We start from the raw sequence: 19,470 nt of genomic DNA on the forward strand, positions 1-19,470 counted from the left end.
GGTGTTCTGTACTGAACTGTACGTTCCGTACGCTGGCTGGGATCCCGTAGAGTTGCGTTAATCTCGTTCCGATGAAGTTTGTCCTAGTGCAAGCGCCGTAGTTCACGTTCTGTGTTTTCATTTGTCTCAGCTGGTCACCCGATACCAAGAGACATTAAAGAAGTAAATAAACGGTGGAAATTATTTTCGGGTTAAAATAGCCAATAATGTCTTCAAGCGGTGGTATCCAGATTCCTGTTCGCTTACCTCTGTTGCTGACCCACGAAGGAGTGCTGTTACCTGGTGCCACAATGCGAATCAGCGTAGACACAGCCAGAAACATGCAGCTGGTAAAAAGCAGACTTCTGAAGGGGACTTCGCTCAAAAGTACAATCATTGGTGTCATTCCAAACACGAAAGACCCCGACCACGACTCGGAGGAGCTCCCCACTCTGCACAGGTGCTACTCTTCGATTTGTGTTAGCAGCTAGCTAATCTTTCATAACTCTTTCATAACACGTTTGTCGGACAGACAGGTGGAAGGCGACTGTCATATTGGCGATGTTTTTAACTGAAACTAAGTGTTAACCAGAGACAGAGACTGTATACGCTGTCACTGCTACTCCCATTGAAAAATATTTTTTGGCCGAGCGCTTGTAATTGGAAATGTATCGGATACGAGAACTTTACAGACACGATTGCAGTTGTTGCAATTGTAATGTTCTGGAAAGGTCGAAGAGTCTGGCTGGACTTTAATCTTCTGTCATTAGCGTTGCAACACAGGTGACCCTGATAGCCTACATTTCAAGCAGCATAGATGGACGTGTAAATAAACGTGTCTATAAATAAGTTCATTTGTGACTAGACCTCCGTTCTGTTGCGCTGGACAATAATGTGTTATATGTTCTGAGAGACGAGACTAGGCAGAGTCAATAAAAATGCCAGGTTTGAACCGTCCTATGAACTTTGAACTGTTACGTCATATATGGCACAGTTTATATAATCACGTGTAAGTCTAGTGTTTGCCACATAAAGAGACCCATGTGTGGATTGTCTGTTCGTCATTGTGATTCCTCACAGCCTTCCGTTCCTCCTCCTTCCTCCCATCCCCTCTTGTCCTCCTCCTCTGCAGAGTACACTGGAAGTTCATGTTTTAAGCAGAGTGGGTAGAGTGGATTAGAGGGAAAGTCTTGAGAAGGCTTGGCTGTCATGTCATGCTTCTTAATCAAAAAGTTCAATAATCATGCACGCTCGCTTCATCATTGACTTAAACGGTTCAAGAATTGAGGTAGTGTCTGCACTGGCTCATTGTGTTGCCTATTGCAGAGCACATGATGAGACAGAAGCAGTGAGGTCTGTTGACTTGACCCTGACCAGAGCTGTGTGTGTGTTCCCCCAGCATTGGCACCGCGGGGCTGGCGGTGCAGGTGGTAGGCAGCAACTGGCCCAAGCCCCATTACACGCTGCTGATCACCGGCCTGTGCCGCTTCCGCGTTGCCCAGCTCCTCAAGGAGCATCCCTTCCCTCTGGCCGAGGTGGTGCAACTGGACCAGCTGGAGCAGCTCCCCAATGCCCCGGATGGAGAGCTGGGAGAGCTCGGGGAGAGGTTCTACCAGGCAGCAGTACAGGTGGGTGGTGGTGTTTGAGGCTGGTGTGGGTGTGGTGTGGGTTGTGTATTTAGTGGGCACCTCTCACATCTCTTTTGACTTTTCCATGAGCTTTAGAAGCTATCCTGGTGAGGAGTTGTGGCATGGTGTCCACTAATGTTAATGTGATGTAGCCTGTCTAGTTTATCTGTAACATGTGGTTATTTGTTTTGGCTATGCGATATATTTGTATTCAGGTTTTATGACTAATTGCTTAGATACACCCTACTGATAAAGTGTATATATCTTGTCTGTCTGTAGTTGGTTGGAATGTTGGACATGTCCGTGCCAGTGGTTGCCAAGTTGAGAAGAATGTTGGACAGTCTCCCCAGAGAGACGTTGCCTGATGTATTAGCCTCCATGATCCGCACCACTAACAAGGAGAAGCTTCAGGTATGACCCGAAGAGGTTGTAGGTGTGTCTGTGTATGTCTGGTAATGGGTTATCAGAAACACAACAGTACATATCTACACAATCTGTCTGCCTGTATTGAGTTAGTTAGGAATGTTTGTTCTATATTTGTCCTTGCATGTGTTTATTTGTGTCTCTTATAATGAGTGTTTGTGCTTGTGTGTCTTTGCAGGTGCTGGATGCAGTAAGCCTGGAGGAGCGCTTTAAGAAGACTCTTCCTCTGCTCTCCAGGCAAATAGAGGGCCTAAAACTTCTGCAGAAGACCAGGAAGCCAAGATCAGATGATGACAAGAAGGTGGGCCGGATGTGAATGATCGTGTACTCTATCTCTTGTCTTGCCAATACACCTCTCCCTTCATTTCCTCTTCTGTGACCTCTGTCCTCTCTCTCTCTTTGTCTCATCTAAATCAATGTCTTATCACACTCTCACGCTCTTCTGTTTTTTCTCTCTCAGGTGCTGGCAGTAAGGAAGGGGGGAGTGTTTCCTGGTCGCCAGTTTTTCCTGGACGAGGAGGCAGAGGATGATGATGGAGATGACACCACTGTGCTGGAGAGAAAGGTCAAAGGGGCCAACATGCCAGAGCCTGCGCTACGTGTGTGTCTTAAAGAGCTCAAACGGTGAGTGGAGATCTGTGTATGTGTTTATACTGTTGCATTTATTTAATCCTGTGTGGATATGTGTGTGTGTGTTGGAGAGAGAGCGGTGTAGAGGCAAAAGAATATCAGCAATCCACCAAATCCAAGATCGCTGCCACTTTAATATAACCACTCAAAGTTTTCACATGCAGTTTTATTGTTTTTCATTGATGACAATAATTCAAAGAACCACACTGGTAACCACACTACATGACATTACATTAAATGGGACAGAGGGTTTTTGGTGTGTAGTTGGCAAGTGTCTATGTGCTGACATACTAAGCCAGCACTTGAACTATGCTGAAAACACATACTAGAGGACGTACTGTATGTCAAGTCAGTGGCTAGAAAACCAGTGTAAATATGATTTAGGCAGAAGTGCACCATCATCATTCACTTGCCTTGGCTTCATATAGTATTGAAAGTATTGTTCCATCATCATAGATTTGTGAAGATGGTATTGTGGATTTGTCAACATGAAAGGCAGGCTCCACACTTTACCTTGTTTTATCCACACTGGGTTTCTGGTATTCTGATGTCGCAGCAGTGGTGTGATGTTCTCTGTCTGATGTTTGTCCAGGCTAAAGAAGATGCCTCAGTCCATGCCAGAGTATGCTCTCACGCGGAACTACCTGGAGCTGATGGTGGAGCTGCCCTGGAGCAAGAGCACCACAGGTAGGGGGCCTCCCTCCGTTCGTGTTTGCACACCGTTTGCACTAGAGAGCATAGTGGCCTTTGGCCCAGGCACAAACAAAAAGTGTCTGTACATTGTGTCTGCAAACAAACGTTTGTCTGAAATATGTTATGCCCATCCAGGGTGACCGCTGTGTACCGTCTCAAGAGTTTTATCACCAACTTGGAAAAAAAAGTTGTAAAAGTTGAAAATAAGCATTGTTTCCATTGTGTGTGTGCAAGCGTGTGTGTACGTGTCTATGTATGTATGTGTGTGTGTGTGTTTGTGTGTGTGTGTGTGGGGGGGGGGTTCTGAAATAATGAAATTATGGGAGCTTCTGACTGAAAAATTACAATGATTACCACATTACAAATCTTTCAATTATAATAATCTTAAACCCAAAGCCGTTTTTATCACTTCTGTGTGTGAGTGTATTTAAAGAATCAGAATTTGCATTGATTTAGGCATATTTCAAATTTTGTGCATAGTTTGTGTTGGTTAAGCTCCAGTAAGGCTGCATTAAAATATAACTGCACTGTCATCCGACTCACCACAAGGGGGCTGTAATAACAGCAGTGTAATATGATTGTATAGGAATGTTTTTGTAGTGTGTTTTAACAGTGTAGCCATCATTTCCAGTTGCATTACCATTCAGTCCCGTTTGGGAGCAGCAGAAACCACATATTGATGTTAGCTGCACCTCCCTAATGCGGGCCATGCCTTGGGGCTGATGTAGCCTTAAATGGAGAAATGGCTGACCGTCCCTCAATCTTCTCTCGTCTCATTTGCTTCACCCGTCCCGTCTTTGCGGTTTCATGCACACACGCACACACACACGCACACACACAGACTCTTCCCATCTCTCGTGCAGTTCTTCAGGAATTTTTAACGCACATGTCTTTGGCTACCACCCATAATTTAAAACACACAGACACACACACATCTGGACATACTGCATACCATTTCTCAATACCAGAATATATCCGTGTGTGAAATACTCCGTGTTTGTGTGTGTGTGTGTGTATTTGTACTTGTGTGTATGAACACTTAATACCTGACACACATGAGCGGGAGAGACCACAAGAGAGAACTATTAAAAGTGAGAACTCTTTATCCCATTAACAACACGATGATAAGTGACTTTCCCTGCTTGTCCAACAACGGGGGGGACTAGCACCTGCCTGTAGTCATGATCCACGATTGTCTTTCCCTCTCGCCAGACAGGTACGTTAGAGCACCCGTTCTGTCATATGGCCACTGGTGGGACTGCAGTTTCTAAGTTCATGGTGGCAGAAAACGCCACTGAGCCATCATGGTGGGCGGGGATTTTGTGCAGAACTGTAAACTTGGAGAACTCTGAGAGTCTTTTTCACACACACATGTGTGGGAAGATGTATGTGACCATAGTAAAGTTCTTAAACAGATGCCGTGTATGTGAATAGGTTTGAGTGTGGACCGTTCACCCAGGTTTGAAGCTCGTGCATGCACAGTAGAACATGGAGTACGTTTCACAGCTAAAGCCTCCGCCAAGGGGGATGTGCAACAGTGTGCGTGAGAAACAGAGACATTCCAGAAATATTTCGGCTAATGAAAGCTGTACTGTGTCCAATACTGGTATGTTTTATGGGACAGATGCGCATCCGTGTTCTTATGCGTACATACTTTCTTTAAAGAAGAGTCAGTTGAAGTATGTGTCTTGGTGTGTCTGAGAATTGCATGTTTGTGTTTATTTAATAGCAGGTTAATGAGAACTTTGGATGATTCAAAACCTTCTCTATGTGATGTGTGTGCTTGTATGCGTGTCTCCTTGCTGTCAGTTAGAGTTAGACTAGGCAGAATCCATGGCAGACTGGGATGCCTGTCTCTCCTAGAAGTCTCTTGCTTGGTTAATACATTTGCATGAGTTATCGTTTCATTGTTTGATTACAGGGCCTGGGAGAAGCTCGGCCATCAGAGCATCTATCTAATTTAATGATGCTCGGCAGAATCTAGTCTAGAAGTTAATTTTCTCACGTTGCTCACAACAGTTTTAATTTTGTATTGATTATGTGCAAGGTTTGAATTTCTTTCTTATGTGCATGGTTATTATGCCCATTTGTTTTGTTTTGGGTGTGTGTGTGTGTGTGTGTGTGTGTGTGTGTGTGTGTGTGTGTGTGTGTGTCAGACTGCCTGGACATCCGGGCGGCACGGGTGCTGCTGGACAACGACCACTACGCCATGGAGAAGCTGAAGCGGCGCGTGCTGGAGTACCTGGCGGTGCGGCAGCTCAAGAGTACCCTCAAGGGGCCCATCCTGTGCTTTGTGGGGCCACCCGGCGTGGGCAAGACCAGCGTGGGCCGCTCCATCGCCCGCACCCTGGGCCGCGAGTTCCACCGTATCGCTCTTGGTGGCGTCTGCGACCAGTCCGACATCCGCGGCCACAGGTGGGTATGGGTGTGGCTTAGGTTGTGACCAGCAGGGGGCAGCACTGCAGAGCTGGAGCCACTCTGGGCCACAGAGCCCTTGGCTTGTGTCCTCTGCCATTTAAACTGTTAAAGGTTGTTTAAAAGTTTCCTTAGCTAGTTAGCTACCCATAGCAACCAGGAGCTTTTTGCTAAAAAGTTTAATCTCTCAAAATCAGCTCACCGATAAAAGGCAAAAATACACCGTAATTACATGGCATGACATAATGTTGAATAAACCGCTGTTAATACACGGTTTTGTTTTATACAATTACATAAAATCCTATAATGTGGTTTATATATGGTGCGGTGAATAGTCTGGAAAATACAGTGGCCAAGCCATACAGTAGCCAAGCCATCCATCTTCATCCTGCACAGAAGAACAGTGTCATGATTTTTCACTGAAATAGAAGCTGGCTTGGCCAGGCCCATTGACTTTCCATTGCCCATGAAATAAGTGTGTTAGTGTCAAACAGGACTGTGCGGGGATAATGAGTCGAGTGTGAGACTGTGGAGCAGGTGAGGCACACACACACACACACACACACACACACACACAGGATTTGGGAGTGTGTTTGGGATGGTGGGGTTGTATCTCTGGGCGAGACATGACATACCCCCCACAGGAACGAGGAGCCCCCCCTCAGAGGTTGAGTGGCGAGCCAGGTTGCATGATGTCATCCTTGATGGTCCTCTGATCTCCTGTCGCCACGGCGACTCAGTCAATGACATCATGGCCCTGTAGGCTCTGGCAAGTTCCTGTCTGTCAGCTGGGTTCACCTCCTTACTGCAATCTCTCTCTCTCTCTCTCTCTCTCTCTCCATCTCTCACTCACTCACACACACACACACACACACACACACACACACACACACACAGCTCCAAGCCTGAAATGACATCTGACACCATCAGCCCTGACTCCATCTGAATCTGCCTCAGCTGCATGTCTGTGTTCCAACAAGCAGGATCAGAGATCAGCCCTCTCTCTCTCACACACACACACACACACACACACACACACACACACACACACATGCAAGCACCTACACACATACACACACACAAAGACTAAACCCAAATATCTTTGAGCTTTGTGAATTCAGGAGATACAAAAAAAAAAACGGTGATGTGTTCATTTTGGCCTGTCATGTACCATCTAGTCTTTGTGTAGCTGAGGGAAATGAAGGGAGAGTTAAACAGGGCAAGGCGGGTGGCTTGTATGCAAATACTTAACAGACTCATGGTATTGAATTGCATTTGGCGTGCAGAAGTTTGCAGCAGAGTCCAAAGTCCTCTCATTATGTTAATCTCCAAACCGAATTTGTCTGTATCAACTTACCTCAGGCCCACAAGTGTGAGTGTGTGTGTGTGTGTGTGTGTGTGTGTGTGTGTGAGGCTCCCCTCCCATGTGTGCTTAACTTGACGCAGGGCTGCTCTTGTGTAACCGCACAGGAGCATCCTGTTCCCGCCTGTTCCTTGCTCCTCCACAGTAGCTTCCCAAACTGCTGCCTCATCACCCAGCTTCCTTTTATTGTTTCAATCTATCTCTCTATCTCTGTCTTCCCTTCTCTACCTCTCTTACCTATGTTGTTTTTTCTCTCTCTCTATCTCCTCCCTATTCCCTATCTTTCTCACCCAGGCGTACTTATGTGGGCAGCATGCCAGGACGGATCATTAATGGCCTAAAGACTGTAGGCGTCAACAACCCGGTCTTCTTGCTGGACGAGGTGGACAAGCTGGGCAAGAGCCTGCAGGGAGACCCTGCCGCCGCCCTGCTGGAGGTCAGAGGAAACTGCAGCCTCCCCAGTAGATGCACAGTAGCAAAATCTCTCAGTGCACATCAAACATGCTTAACCTGATCAGACAATTCAACAGATACAACAGGTCAGACAGGTAGAGACCTACAAGCAGTGGTTCTATATGCCCCTAGGGTAAGTAACCAGGGGAAGAGCACCGCGCGGAGGGGGGAATGACCATGCAGAAAGCAGAACTTTTCAGTCTATTCTCAAAGTTATGAGGGCAATGAGCACTGGCTCACTGAATAGATATAGTTATATGATGTTATATGAATAGTTATATGATGGTCTCATTACTGTCTGAACTGAAAACTGATCTGAAACCTCTCCACATCAAGTTACCTTTTGGTCTGGCACTGAACTTAAAGCACATTCTTTCCTTAAGTCTCTCTAATGCTGAGTTGCAGGAAATGCTGGCATGCCATCCAGCCCAAACATGTCAGCTGAGGGATTCTTGGGAAACGAGGGGAAGAGGGCATAACCCAGAAATAGATGGATTTGTTCAGAGATTATATGGATGCCAAAAAGTGGGCTGATGAAGGGAGGGGTGAATGTTTGGAGAGGAAATCTCGGACTCTGAACACACAAACAGACACACACAAACGGGATGCACCGGCAGGATGATGGGTGTTTTCAGAAACATCTGGCGGCTTTGCCGGTAAAATAGTAAACAGAGGGGCGTGACGGGCTCTCCGCGGGTCCGGTTGAAATGGTGCCCGTGACCCGCGGATCTGCTCCTGTACCTGTTCCCTGCTGCTCTGCCTGGCTCTGTGCTGTGCTCCAGTTTGCTCCCAGTGGAATTAGCACGACCCAGTGTGAGTATTAGTGGCCTGCGTCCTAGAATCGCTTTTGGGAGAGCGAAAGGGATTAGGGATAATGCCCAGAGTGAAACGCACACACACAAAGACCCACACACACATGCTACAGAGAGTGAAACAATCTAGTTTGGTTTTGGGGGCGGGATGGGTAGGGGTAGTTGTGTGTTTTAAGCAAAGGGTGTAGACTCAGCATAGAGAGCATGTGTGAGTGTGTGTCTCATTTTTATGAATGCGTGAGTGTGTGTCAGGGCATATACCTGTGTGCTTGTATGATTTTGTTTGAGTTAGAGTCTCCACCATGGACTGATGCAGTTAAGTTTAAGTCTTAAATCAACTTTCTCACAAGACCCTTTAAAGAGCCAGACTATGACTCACCTGCACTGACTAAACTCTTATGTGTCATTTACCCTCCACTTTATCCTTTCTGCCTTTTAAGATGCTTAATTGTTTTCAAACAGATGCTGACAGCAATGTGTGTGTGTGTGTGTGTGTTGTGGTTTCGACAGCTTTAAGCCTCTTACCTGTTGATGTGCTTAAGTTTTGTAATTTGGCATAGCCAGGGAGTGAGGCAAGCATCTCCTCTGCAGATCTGAGAGGCCAAAACCCCCAATCTCTCTCTCTCTCTCTCACACACACACACACACACACACACACACACACACACACGTACCTGAAACCAGCAGGAGGGAATTATCTCAAGAAGAGAATCGAAAAGTCGACGGTATCAGTTCTCCCGCTGAAAGACAGGTGAGGTGGAGATGAAGGGAAATAAAGGGAGAGAGAGGGGGAGCACGTGTTCACAGATGGAACTACACATTAGACAAGGAGGGTGGAGAGGAACAGACTAGAGATGGTAAATTGTGCCTTGTGTGTGTCTGCCCTTGCTGAATGCATTTCCATGCGCAGTCAAGGAATATGGGGGGTGTTCGTGCGTCTTGTGGGATTGTTGCTTTGAAAGTCCTTGTCCACATGTGTATGTTTGGGTAATGTCCAATGTCAGTCTTGAGCAGAATCAAAACGTAATACTATTGGTCTGTGTGTGTGTGTGTGTGTGTGTGTGTGTGTGTGCGCGCGCGTGTGTGATCTCAGGTCCTAGATCCCGAGCAGAACCACAGCTTCACCGACCACTACCTTAATGTGGCCTTCGATCTCTCCCAAGTTCTCTTCATCGCCACGGCCAACACCACAGCCAGCATCCCCCCTGCCCTACTGGACAGGATGGAGGTCCTGCAGGTGCCAGGTCAGCACTGAGAAGGTCATGGGTCAGGGGTCACAGAGGTCACATGATATGGCATTAAGTGCCAGTGATAGATGGATAGTCAATATGGCTGATATGATGGTGATCAGCGCATGACTGATGTAGCTAGTCAATACCCTGAAGGCACTGGCTACTAAAGGCCTCAGATGTGGCTTGGGTCTTTGTGTTTTAGTTCAATTATGTGTCTCTCTGTGTGGTATGATATGTGAGCTGTCTACCAGACTACTGTTTATTCAGTCTATACTGATGATATGTTGGGGTTACAGTTCATTAGGCTGTCATTACGCATGATATTGGAGCCTGGCCATGTGGTTAACTTAGAGGCTGTGTGAATGTGTGTGTCACTTGTGTGAACCTGTGTCTAATCTATGTGTGTGCGTGTGTGTGTGTGTGTGTGTGTGTGTGTGCATGTGCATACATCTGGGTTTGTGCTCAGGTTACACCCAGGAGGAGAAGGTGGAGATTGCTCACCGCCATCTGATCCCACATCAGCTGGAGCAACACGGCCTCACACCCCAACAGCTCCAGATCCCACCTCACACCACACAAGACATCATCAGCAGGTACACACACACACACACACACACACACACACCTCCAGACTGGTTGCTTCCCGGTGATCATTAACATGTAACAACGCATAGACCAAAAACTCCATGTCCCACGTGGAGCAACACACGCGGCACAAAACCTTTGTGTCCCACAACACACAGCACTCCCAGTGTAAAACACACTCATTCATTCACTGTTTCACTCCCAGTGTAAAACACACTCATTCATTCACTTTTTCACTCCCAGTGTAAAACACACTCATTCATTCACTGTTTCACTCCCAGTGTAAAACACACTCATTCATTCACTGTTTCACTCCCAGTGTAAAACACACTCATTCATTCACTGTTTCACTCCCAGTGTAAAACACACTCATTCATTCACTGTTTCACTCCCAGTGTAAAACACACTCATTCATTTCACTGTTTTACTCCCAGTGTAAAACACACTCATTCATTCACTGTTTCACTCCCAGTGTAAAACACAGTCATTCATTTCACTGTTTTACTCCCAGTGTAAAACACACTCATTCATTCACTGTTTCACTCCCAGTGTAAAACACACTCATTCATTCACTGTTTCACTCCCAGTGTAAAACACACTCATTCATTCACTGTTTCACTCCCAGTGTAAAACACACTCATTCATTCACTGTTTCACTCCCAGTGTAAAACACACTCATTCATTCACTGTTTCACTCCCAGTGTAAAACACACTCATTCATTTCACTGTTTTACTCCCAGTGTAAAACACACTCATTCATTCACTGTTTCACTCCCAGTGTAAAACACACTCATTCATTCACTGTTTCACTCCCAGTGTAAAACACACTCATTCATTTCACTGTTTTACTCCCAGTGTAAAACACACTCATTCATTCACTGTTTCACTCCCAGTGTAAAACACACTCATTCATTCACTGTTTCACTCCCAGTGTAAAACACACTCATTCATTCACTGTTTCACTCCCAGTGTCGTTAACATGGTGATGGAACCGCATATTGATGTTTTCCTGGCCTGATTTGTTGTTGCATGGTGGTTCTTGTGTGAGCATATAAATGCTCATATAGGGGACTGATGGAACTGGAAATATTGCTATTCTGTTGTTGTAAGACATTAACTCCTTATGTTGTATCTGCAACTCATTTTGGATGTGTACTCTGTCTGTTTCACTGAGACCTGAACAAGTGGCTTGTGAACCCTTCCCCCCCAGATAGGCTCCTTCCTGCTAAGACCCTTTGTGCCATGGTATCACCCCCTCCCCCCATAGGTGAACCCCTCACCCCACTGTCTCCCCCTTCCTCTCACCTAAAGGGTGTGGTCATCCCCTCTCCTATTGTATTCTACCTGACTGAAATGTATAAATGCCTACACATTCTGCTATCAGGTAGGCCTTGCTCTGAGCACCAAGCTGAGAGGGGGTCTCCACGCCGAAAATAAACTACAGAAACCTGACTTCAACTCTCTGGTCCCTTCTTCAACTTAAGCGTGCTTATCGATTCCGTCAATGGGCACGGCCCCATTCATGTCCACACACCCATTCATAGAGTCGTAAGCAGTCCCACACAGTCAGACTGTGTCATATGGACCCGAGGGGGTCTGAAGTGGCTCGTTAACCTACCAATAGGATCGTGGAGGGATTACAGGGACCAGACAGTCAAATACAGGTCACACACACACACACACACACACACAGTGACTTGGTCACCTGCTGCAGCAGATCTACCCTCGAGCTGTCTGGTAGGGCTCAGCTGTTTGACAGGAGTGCAGTAGTGGGACTGTGAGTGGGGGGGGAGAGTAATAATGGAGGAGATAATGAAGCACAGCCTCTAACAAGCAGCCAGGACACACACACACACACATACACTCACTACACGCCTGCATCCAGGCAAGACACAGACCGATGGGAACAGCAGAGCTAAGATGGGCTCTCCTGCAGAACTGAGAACAACTGAGAGAAGGAGGGAGGGAAAGAGAGGCAGAAAAAGAGAGATTAGGAGAGGGAAGGTCTATCACTGGAAATAGGGAATAACGCCAGGCTGATAAAGCAGCGTCTCGCAGGTTAGTATGCCTCTGATAGCTTGTCTGTGACGGCCTTCAGTACGGACCATCCAGTGTCCTACTTTTGCCAGTCCTGTCCTAGAGGTCTAACATTGAGTATTGGTGTAACTTTTCTTTTCACCCAGTCTCCAGCTGAAGAACAGTAATTGCCAGTGTACCCCGAAAATCCAAAACAATAGTGTTTGTCATCATTCATCAGTGAACATGATTATGTATTTGAGTATGGTAACATGTATGTGTGTGTGGGTGTGCACAGGTACACGAGAGAGGCAGGCGTTCGGTCATTGGAGAGGAAGATTGGGGCCATCTGTAGAGCAGTGGCCGTCAAGGTCGCCGAAGGTCACAAGATGTCCAAGCAGGAGAGCTCCAGCCACCAACAGGGCCAGCTTGCAGGTGAGCGTGCTGCTTGTTGTGCTGTGAGCACCACTGACTGTATCCATGTGTCAGTCATTCTCAAAAGAAAAACTAAAGTGTACTTTCAGAACCCCCAAAACAATTCGACAAAGGTAATCGTAGAAAGGGTTGAGCTGTAAAATATGGACAGACTTTCTTGAGAGGACAAAAGAACTACACCATCAAACTAATAAAGTGCTTTAATATAACAGGTGCAGGAGAGTTTGAACATTGTATTTGAATTTGAATTTGAATTTATTCGATTGTTTTAGAATGACAGGGTTTCTGTCAGGCGCAGTCCTCATGGAGAATTCTGCTACAGGCCCTTTGCAGCACTACAACAGACATCACTAAACAACCTCTTTATGTTCTCAAAGAGTGTGATCGTGTGTGTGTGTGTGTGTGATCGTGTGTGTGTGATCGTGTGTGTGTGTGTGTGTGTTTTCTCCAGTGTGTAAAGTGATCATGGTGTATCTGATTTGAGATGTGCTCCACCCTCCTTTGGTGAGTTGCTGTTATACTTGTGTGAGTGTGTGTGCGTGTGTGATCTCTGGAACTGGATACAAAGACAATGTGTTCCTGCTCACACTGATGCTTGGGCATTCCCTGGCGCCGAGAGACTGCTGACCTCTGCACAATCACTTCACTATCTCTCTCTCACACACACACACACACACACACACACACACACACACACACACACACACACACACACACACACACACACACACACACACACACACTTACAAACTCAAAGCCACACATGTAGCACAAGCAACCACACAGGCACAATATTCGCACACAGAACCTCACATTCAGCACACAAGACCACACACACACACACACACACGCACACACACACGCACACATATGCAGGCTGGCCGTCAGCCCACTGGACTGTGGGGCCCGCTAAGGGGCAGTGGGGATAAATGTGGCACAAATCACCCCCTCCTCCCATCTACAACTCCCCCCGGCGGGTGCAGCTGCTCTTGTGTAACAGGAGAAATCACACTGGCAGTTAACACAGCCACAGAGGAGAGAAGGCTGGGGTGGAGGGGGGCAACAGACACACACACACACGCGGGCCTTGAGGGACTGCTGCAGTGACACTATTCACTCTGACCTCTCCACAGAGCGAGAGAGAGACAGAGACAGAGACAGAGACAGAGAGAGACTCCTTAGTTCAGCCTCCCAGGTCTTTGTTCCTTTTCTGGCTGCCTGTTGCCAGGTAACGGTGACATTATTGGCAGGCTGAACAAAGCGTAGTGAGAAGGTGCGTGTGTTAAAAGAGAGAGAGAGACCAATGAAGGGGGAGGGCTAAGCGAGAGTGAGGGAGCGAAAGAAAGAGAGGACAACCCCTTGCTTTGTGTACCAGCTGCTCAAGAAGCATTCATGGCAGTTGTCACATGATCAGTGAGGTGCATGCCTTTTTTTCCCCCTCCAACCACTCTAGCATCTTTATCTCTCTTCTCCCCCCTCCTGCCTCATCCTGTGCACCCATCTCATTCCCTCTCCCTCCGAGGTCTCAAGGACATATTACATCGCTTAACAAAATGATCTGCTTAAATATTTATTGTCTGATTAATAATTCAAGTAAATATAGCTGTGGGCCATTTTCCCCTCTGCTTTAATGTGCATGTGATGATTTCATAACTGTTTTTCCTGTCTGTGTCCGTGAGATGGCACTGTCTTTGTGTGTGTGTCTTTGTGTGTGTATGTGTGTGTGTGTGTGTGTTCTGCAAGGCTTTGATGCATGAACCGTTTGTGTGGGTGAGACCGACTGGTGTGTGTGGTTACGTGTGCAGTGCAGGGACTATCTGTTCTTGTAAGATCTGGCCAGCCAGACTGGCATGTGATGACGTGCTGGAGTGGAAGGGTTCAGCATAGGCCTTCTGCTTAGTTCAAAACACTCTAGGGTCATCACCAGCAGCTCCAATCAGAGGATTGCATGTGTTTCTCTCACACGCACACACACACACACACACAGAGAGACAGAGAGAGAGAGATTATGCGTGCCTCTTGTCATCCAGTCCATGGAGTCTTGATGGTTGCACCTGTTCCTTGGCATGCCTTTCTGTTGCTAATCTCTGGATCCAACTTGACGAGTGTAGTAAGAGACGGGGTAGTCCTATACCCAGCTTACTACCTGACTGAATCTCCTCCTTTATCTCTCTATACATACTTCACCTGTTAAATAACATATTTTCTGTAAAGCTCTCCGTCTCTCTCTCCCCATGTCTGTGCGGTGGATTAGCAGAGGAGAAGGAGACAGGAGGGGATGAGGCTCAAAGGGAGTCTGCCGACCTTACTGCCCCTCCTGAGATGCCCATCCTGATTGATCCCACTGCCCTCAAAGACATCCTGGGGGCCCCCCTCTTCGAGATGGAGGTGAGGACAGCTCAGAGGCTCGCTGCTCTGACCTCTCCACCCTTAGCTTCTTGGAAATGGTCGGAGAATAGGTGGATTTATTTGCGCTGTGTTATTGTATCTGTATTACAAAACCGCCCAATAGCAAAATATATTTTGTAATTGAGGTTTATACCAGGGTCTTAGCCTCTGTCTGTTTATCTGGCCATCTGTCTTTATCTGGCCATCTGAAAATGAAATTTCTGGAGGACCTTTTTTCATTGCATTATACTAAATCACTGCATTTCCTCTTTCCACAAATCAAAAACTACAAATCCATCAATCTAACAGAGAGTTCCACCAGGTTTTTTTTATTTTATTAGTGTCTCCGGTGCCAGATGAAGCGCTCTATAACCTAGTTTTATACATTCACTCATGGTGCTTTTCTTTTGCCTGAAATACACCATGAATTGCTGGAAGTACCTCTGTTCCGAACTAAATGAGTGGTTAACAGTGCTGCAGCCGGAGACATGAAGCCCTGCATTCCTACCATGCCCCAGGGATTTAGGAGGGAGAGTGAGGCGAAAGAGAGAAACCGTAAAGAAGCTCTCATATGGAACTCATAAACATGCCCACTGTGACCGGGGCTCGTATTAGGGGACTCTCCGCCTGCTTCAGTGTACTTCGTTTCCTGATTGACAGCGTGCATTAGACGTATTGAACATACCATTTCATCTCCGCAACGCTGGGTTCCCATTGATCTCCCATTGAATCGCAACTATCCTTTGTGCACCATCCATGCATATTGACAAATGTGTCAATGAAAGTCCGTCACAGAGGATGGGTGATAGAACATGGCCTGATGCAGAGTGTTGCCTTACTGCAAGGTTTATGGATAGAGGACCCTTTGGAATAGCTATTTTTAATAAGTTGTTCCCCTTTGCTTTCCCAGGTGTCTGAGAGACTGACACTGCCAGGTGTGGCTATCGGACTGGCCTGGACACCTTTGGGTGGGGAGATCATGTTTGTGGAGGCCAGTCGCATGGAGGGCGATGGGCAGCTGACTCTGACCGGACAGCTAGGCGACGTGATGAAGGAGTCTGCCCACCTGGCCATCAGCTGGCTACGCAGTAATGCGAAACTATACCAGCTCACCAACAGTGAGTCAGCAGTTAACTATACCAGCTCACCAACAGTGAGTCAGCAGTTAACTATACCAGCTCACCAACAGTGAGTTAGCAGTTAACTATACCAGCTCACCAACAGTGAGTCAGCAGTTAACTATACCAGCTCACCAACAGTGAGTCAGTCAGCAGTTAACTATACCAGCTCACCAACAGTGAGTCAGCAGATAACTATACCAGCTCACCAACAGTGAGTCAGCAGTTAACTATACCAGCTCACCAACAGTGAGTCAGCAGTTAACTATACCAGCTCACCAACAGTGAGTTAGCAGTTAACTATACCAGCTCACCAACAGTGAGTCAGCAGTTAACTATACCAGCTCACCAACAGTGAGTCAGCAGTTAACTATACCAGCTCACCAACAGTGAGTCAGCAGTTAACTATACCAGCTCACCAACAGTGAGTCAGCAGTTAACTATACCAGCTCACCAACAGTGAGTCAGCAGTTAACTATACCAGCTCACCAACAGTGAGTTAGCAGTTAACTATACCAGCTCACCAACAGTGAGTCAGCAGTTAACTATACCAGCTCACCAACAGTGAGTCAGCAGTTAACTATACCAGCTCACCAACAGTGAGTTAGCAGTTAACTATACCAGCACAAACAATGAGTCAATGGCAGACCATACAAGCTCACCAACAGTGTGTCAATGCCAGACTATACAAGCTGACCAACACTGATTCAGTGCAGAATTAGATCAGCTCACAAACAGACACAATGCTAATTGGTGGTTGTGGTCATCACTTTAAAAAAAAAAATGAAATTGTCTGCCACATAGAGGACATCTCTGAGAAAAATAGGAGATCTGGTCACAAAGACCTTTGACAGCTCACTAAGTGTTAGTCAGCTGATAGACTCTGAGTCAGTGCTACAATATACCTGCTCAAAATCAGTGACTCATACCTCACCTCTAGTGTTTTGACTAACAGTTCTGGCAACTACTGGCAAGGTTTTTTTTGGTATCAACAGATTCAAAAGTAGTGACTGTGTGCTAAACTCAACAGTTTTGTAACTGATAAAATCCTTAGGATAAGTCAACAGAAACCGTTTGTCAGTCAGTCTGTCATTGAAGTATCAGGACGAGGTTGACTTGTGTGACTTTGCAGCTGCAGGTCATCTGGACCCCATGGAAGGAACAGACATCCACCTGCATTTCCCTGCTGGTGCCGTCACGAAAGATGGTCCTTCTGCTGGTGTAACCATAGTGACGTGTTTGGCTTCGCTCTTTAGTGGGCGATTGGTGCGCTCAGATGTGGCGATGACGGGAGAGATCACACTTAGAGGCCTGGTGCTGCCGGTGAGTTCCCTCTACCATTAAAGCATTGCCACTTTCCACGCAGCTGTCGCTCACGCACGCACACACACACACACACACACACACACACACACACACAGGTATTAAAATGGCTTGGTGATGCTAGTGACATGTACTTGCACTGCATGGACACAGGATAGCAAATGTCAGAAGTCAAACTTATTTCTGGAAAAACATATGTTATACAACCTACACAACTCAATTCTATGCTGTTTTATGCATGAGAGGAGGCAGTCTTTCTATGCTTAGGAAAGAATATGTGGCTCGTTTTCAGGTGACACCGTGGCTTTTCACTGGGGTGTGGTGAAGCAGTTTGTCATGCATTACCTCATGATAAATATGTGGTTTCCTTCTCTAGGTGGGCGGGATCAAAGACAAAGTGCTTGCAGCCCATAGGGCAGGCCTGAAACGACTCATCATTCCCAAGCGCAATGAGAAGGACTTGGAAGAGATCCCCGCCCACATCAGGGAGGAGCTGGACTTCGTGGCAGCCAGCAGCGTGGACCAAGTCCTGAACGCCGCCTTCAGCGGGGGTTTCCCGGCAACCACAAACCCTCTGACACACCCTCACCTCGCCAGCAAGCTCTGAGAGACCACTTGGCTTACATTACTTTCCAAACACACTCATACTGGGGTTTTAAATCCCAACTATGACAAACTTATGAAGGACTTAAGCGCACACTCATCAGAACCTGCAGGAGAGCAAATAAAACAGAAGTGCTAATTCACTCATTTACACACAGAACTATACCTCAGTAACATGAATTTACCTGCCACTCAGATGCAGTTGTAGCACTTATTTGATGGTCCTATTCATTTTGTTGTGAGTAGAATTTACACTGAGCTTTTTGTTGGCTTCTTAAGTCCTCAGCAGGAGGACTGAAACTTATTTCACTGTGCTACTTTAAAACTAGATTTGTGTAATTCATCATCATGATGATGATAAACTGAAATGGAAACTAATTCAAGACTCATGCTACTATACTTAATCTGGGGGGGGGGGGTATTCCAAGTACTTGGTTTAGTGACAAAGCTGGGTAAGCGAACTCCTAAGTGGTAAACCTCCTAATAGGCTTTCGTTCTACTGGGAGAATGAAGCCATAGGGCTCTTTTATTAGAGGGTTCTCTCACGTTAGGGTTTACTCCAAACGCTTACACATTAGGGTTGACTTACCCAAGTTTGTCACGAAACCACATACTTGGAACCACATACCCCGGCGCTCCAAAAACTCCATGTAATGTGTCGGTGGACACAAGTCTGAATTTGTCATCCTCAGTCTTAGACTTTAGCCTTAAACTAATAGATTCACTGGATGTTGGAGTACCACTGGGAGTTTGCACCCGTTCAGCGAGATGCAGTCGATGTTGACGCTAGACAGGCTGCGAGGGTGAAGTAATATTCTAACTGAACATCGTTCCTGGTGCCTTTGCCAAACTATTGTTCAGTAATGGAGGGAGAAGTCTGCTGTCTGCTTCAAGTCTGAACTTCAATGCGAAGTGATGACATGTGACTTGGTGCTCTGAAACAATGCTACTAATAAGACCAAATAAATATTAAACTAGACTTTCATGCTGTGGAATGTATTTACTACAATCCGGATTGAAAGTTTTATAACAACATTCTTTCCTCATCTGTTAGATCATACAAAAAAATAAACTCACCTAGGCAGCCTTCCAATTCATCTGATGGAAAAATCTTAAATCAGAAGATCAATCAAATTAGGAATACAGTTAAAGAAAACAAACCTGAATCCAATAAGCAGAGTCAATACAGAGATCACACCAATGGGTCTGCCAAAAGCATGTTCAGAGATGCCTCTATATGTAGGCCAGCCAGTTCTCTACCCAGTCAACGCTGACGTGTTCAGACACACTGTACATAGGCCCGATCCACAAATCACTACAGTGGCCCCCCAACCACACAAGTCAAAACAGACTGCTTATTAGAACAGAGGCCTC

At 46.4% G+C, this 19,470-nt stretch overlaps 1 protein-coding gene across 2 annotated transcripts; it reads left to right on the forward strand.

The window, feature by feature from the left end:
• Window positions 1–38: 38 nt before the first annotated feature.
• Window positions 39–19,075, forward strand: lonp2 (lon peptidase 2, peroxisomal). 2 transcript variants are annotated; one of them, XM_031564371.2, is made up of 15 exons: window positions 39–439; window positions 1,379–1,607; window positions 1,887–2,018; window positions 2,209–2,331; window positions 2,491–2,654; window positions 3,253–3,347; window positions 5,510–5,768; window positions 7,426–7,567; window positions 9,490–9,640; window positions 10,095–10,221; window positions 12,528–12,664; window positions 14,919–15,052; window positions 15,963–16,170; window positions 17,303–17,493; window positions 17,870–19,075. In XM_031564371.2, exons 1-15 carry the CDS (start codon window positions 207–209, stop codon window positions 18,098–18,100), a joined length of 2,556 nt encoding a protein of 851 aa, XP_031420231.1. In that variant the 5' UTR covers window positions 39–206; the 3' UTR covers window positions 18,101–19,075. The 2 variants fall into 2 exon arrangements, with proteins under 2 accessions (XP_031420231.1, XP_031420232.1); XM_031564372.2 differs by having other exon boundaries at window positions 14,922–15,052.
• The last annotated feature ends 395 nt before the right edge of the window (window positions 19,076–19,470 follow it).

This window comes from Clupea harengus, chromosome 3 (assembly GCF_900700415.2).
Source record: "Clupea harengus chromosome 3, Ch_v2.0.2, whole genome shotgun sequence".
NCBI lineage: Eukaryota > Metazoa > Chordata > Actinopteri > Clupeiformes > Clupeidae > Clupea > Clupea harengus.

Bases quoted from the DNA above. Each gene is read 5' to 3' on its own strand.
- lonp2 (XM_031564371.2), top strand. From the start codon at position 207: ATGTCTTCAAGCGGTGGTATCCAGATTCCTGTTCGCTTACCTCTGTTG. The intron at 5,769-7,425 runs GTGGGTATGGGT...TTTCTCACCCAG, and splicing joins TCCGACATCCGCGGCCACAG to GCGTACTTATGTGGGCAGCA. The intron at 17,494-17,869 runs GTGAGTTCCCTC...TTCCTTCTCTAG, and splicing joins TTAGAGGCCTGGTGCTGCCG to GTGGGCGGGATCAAAGACAA.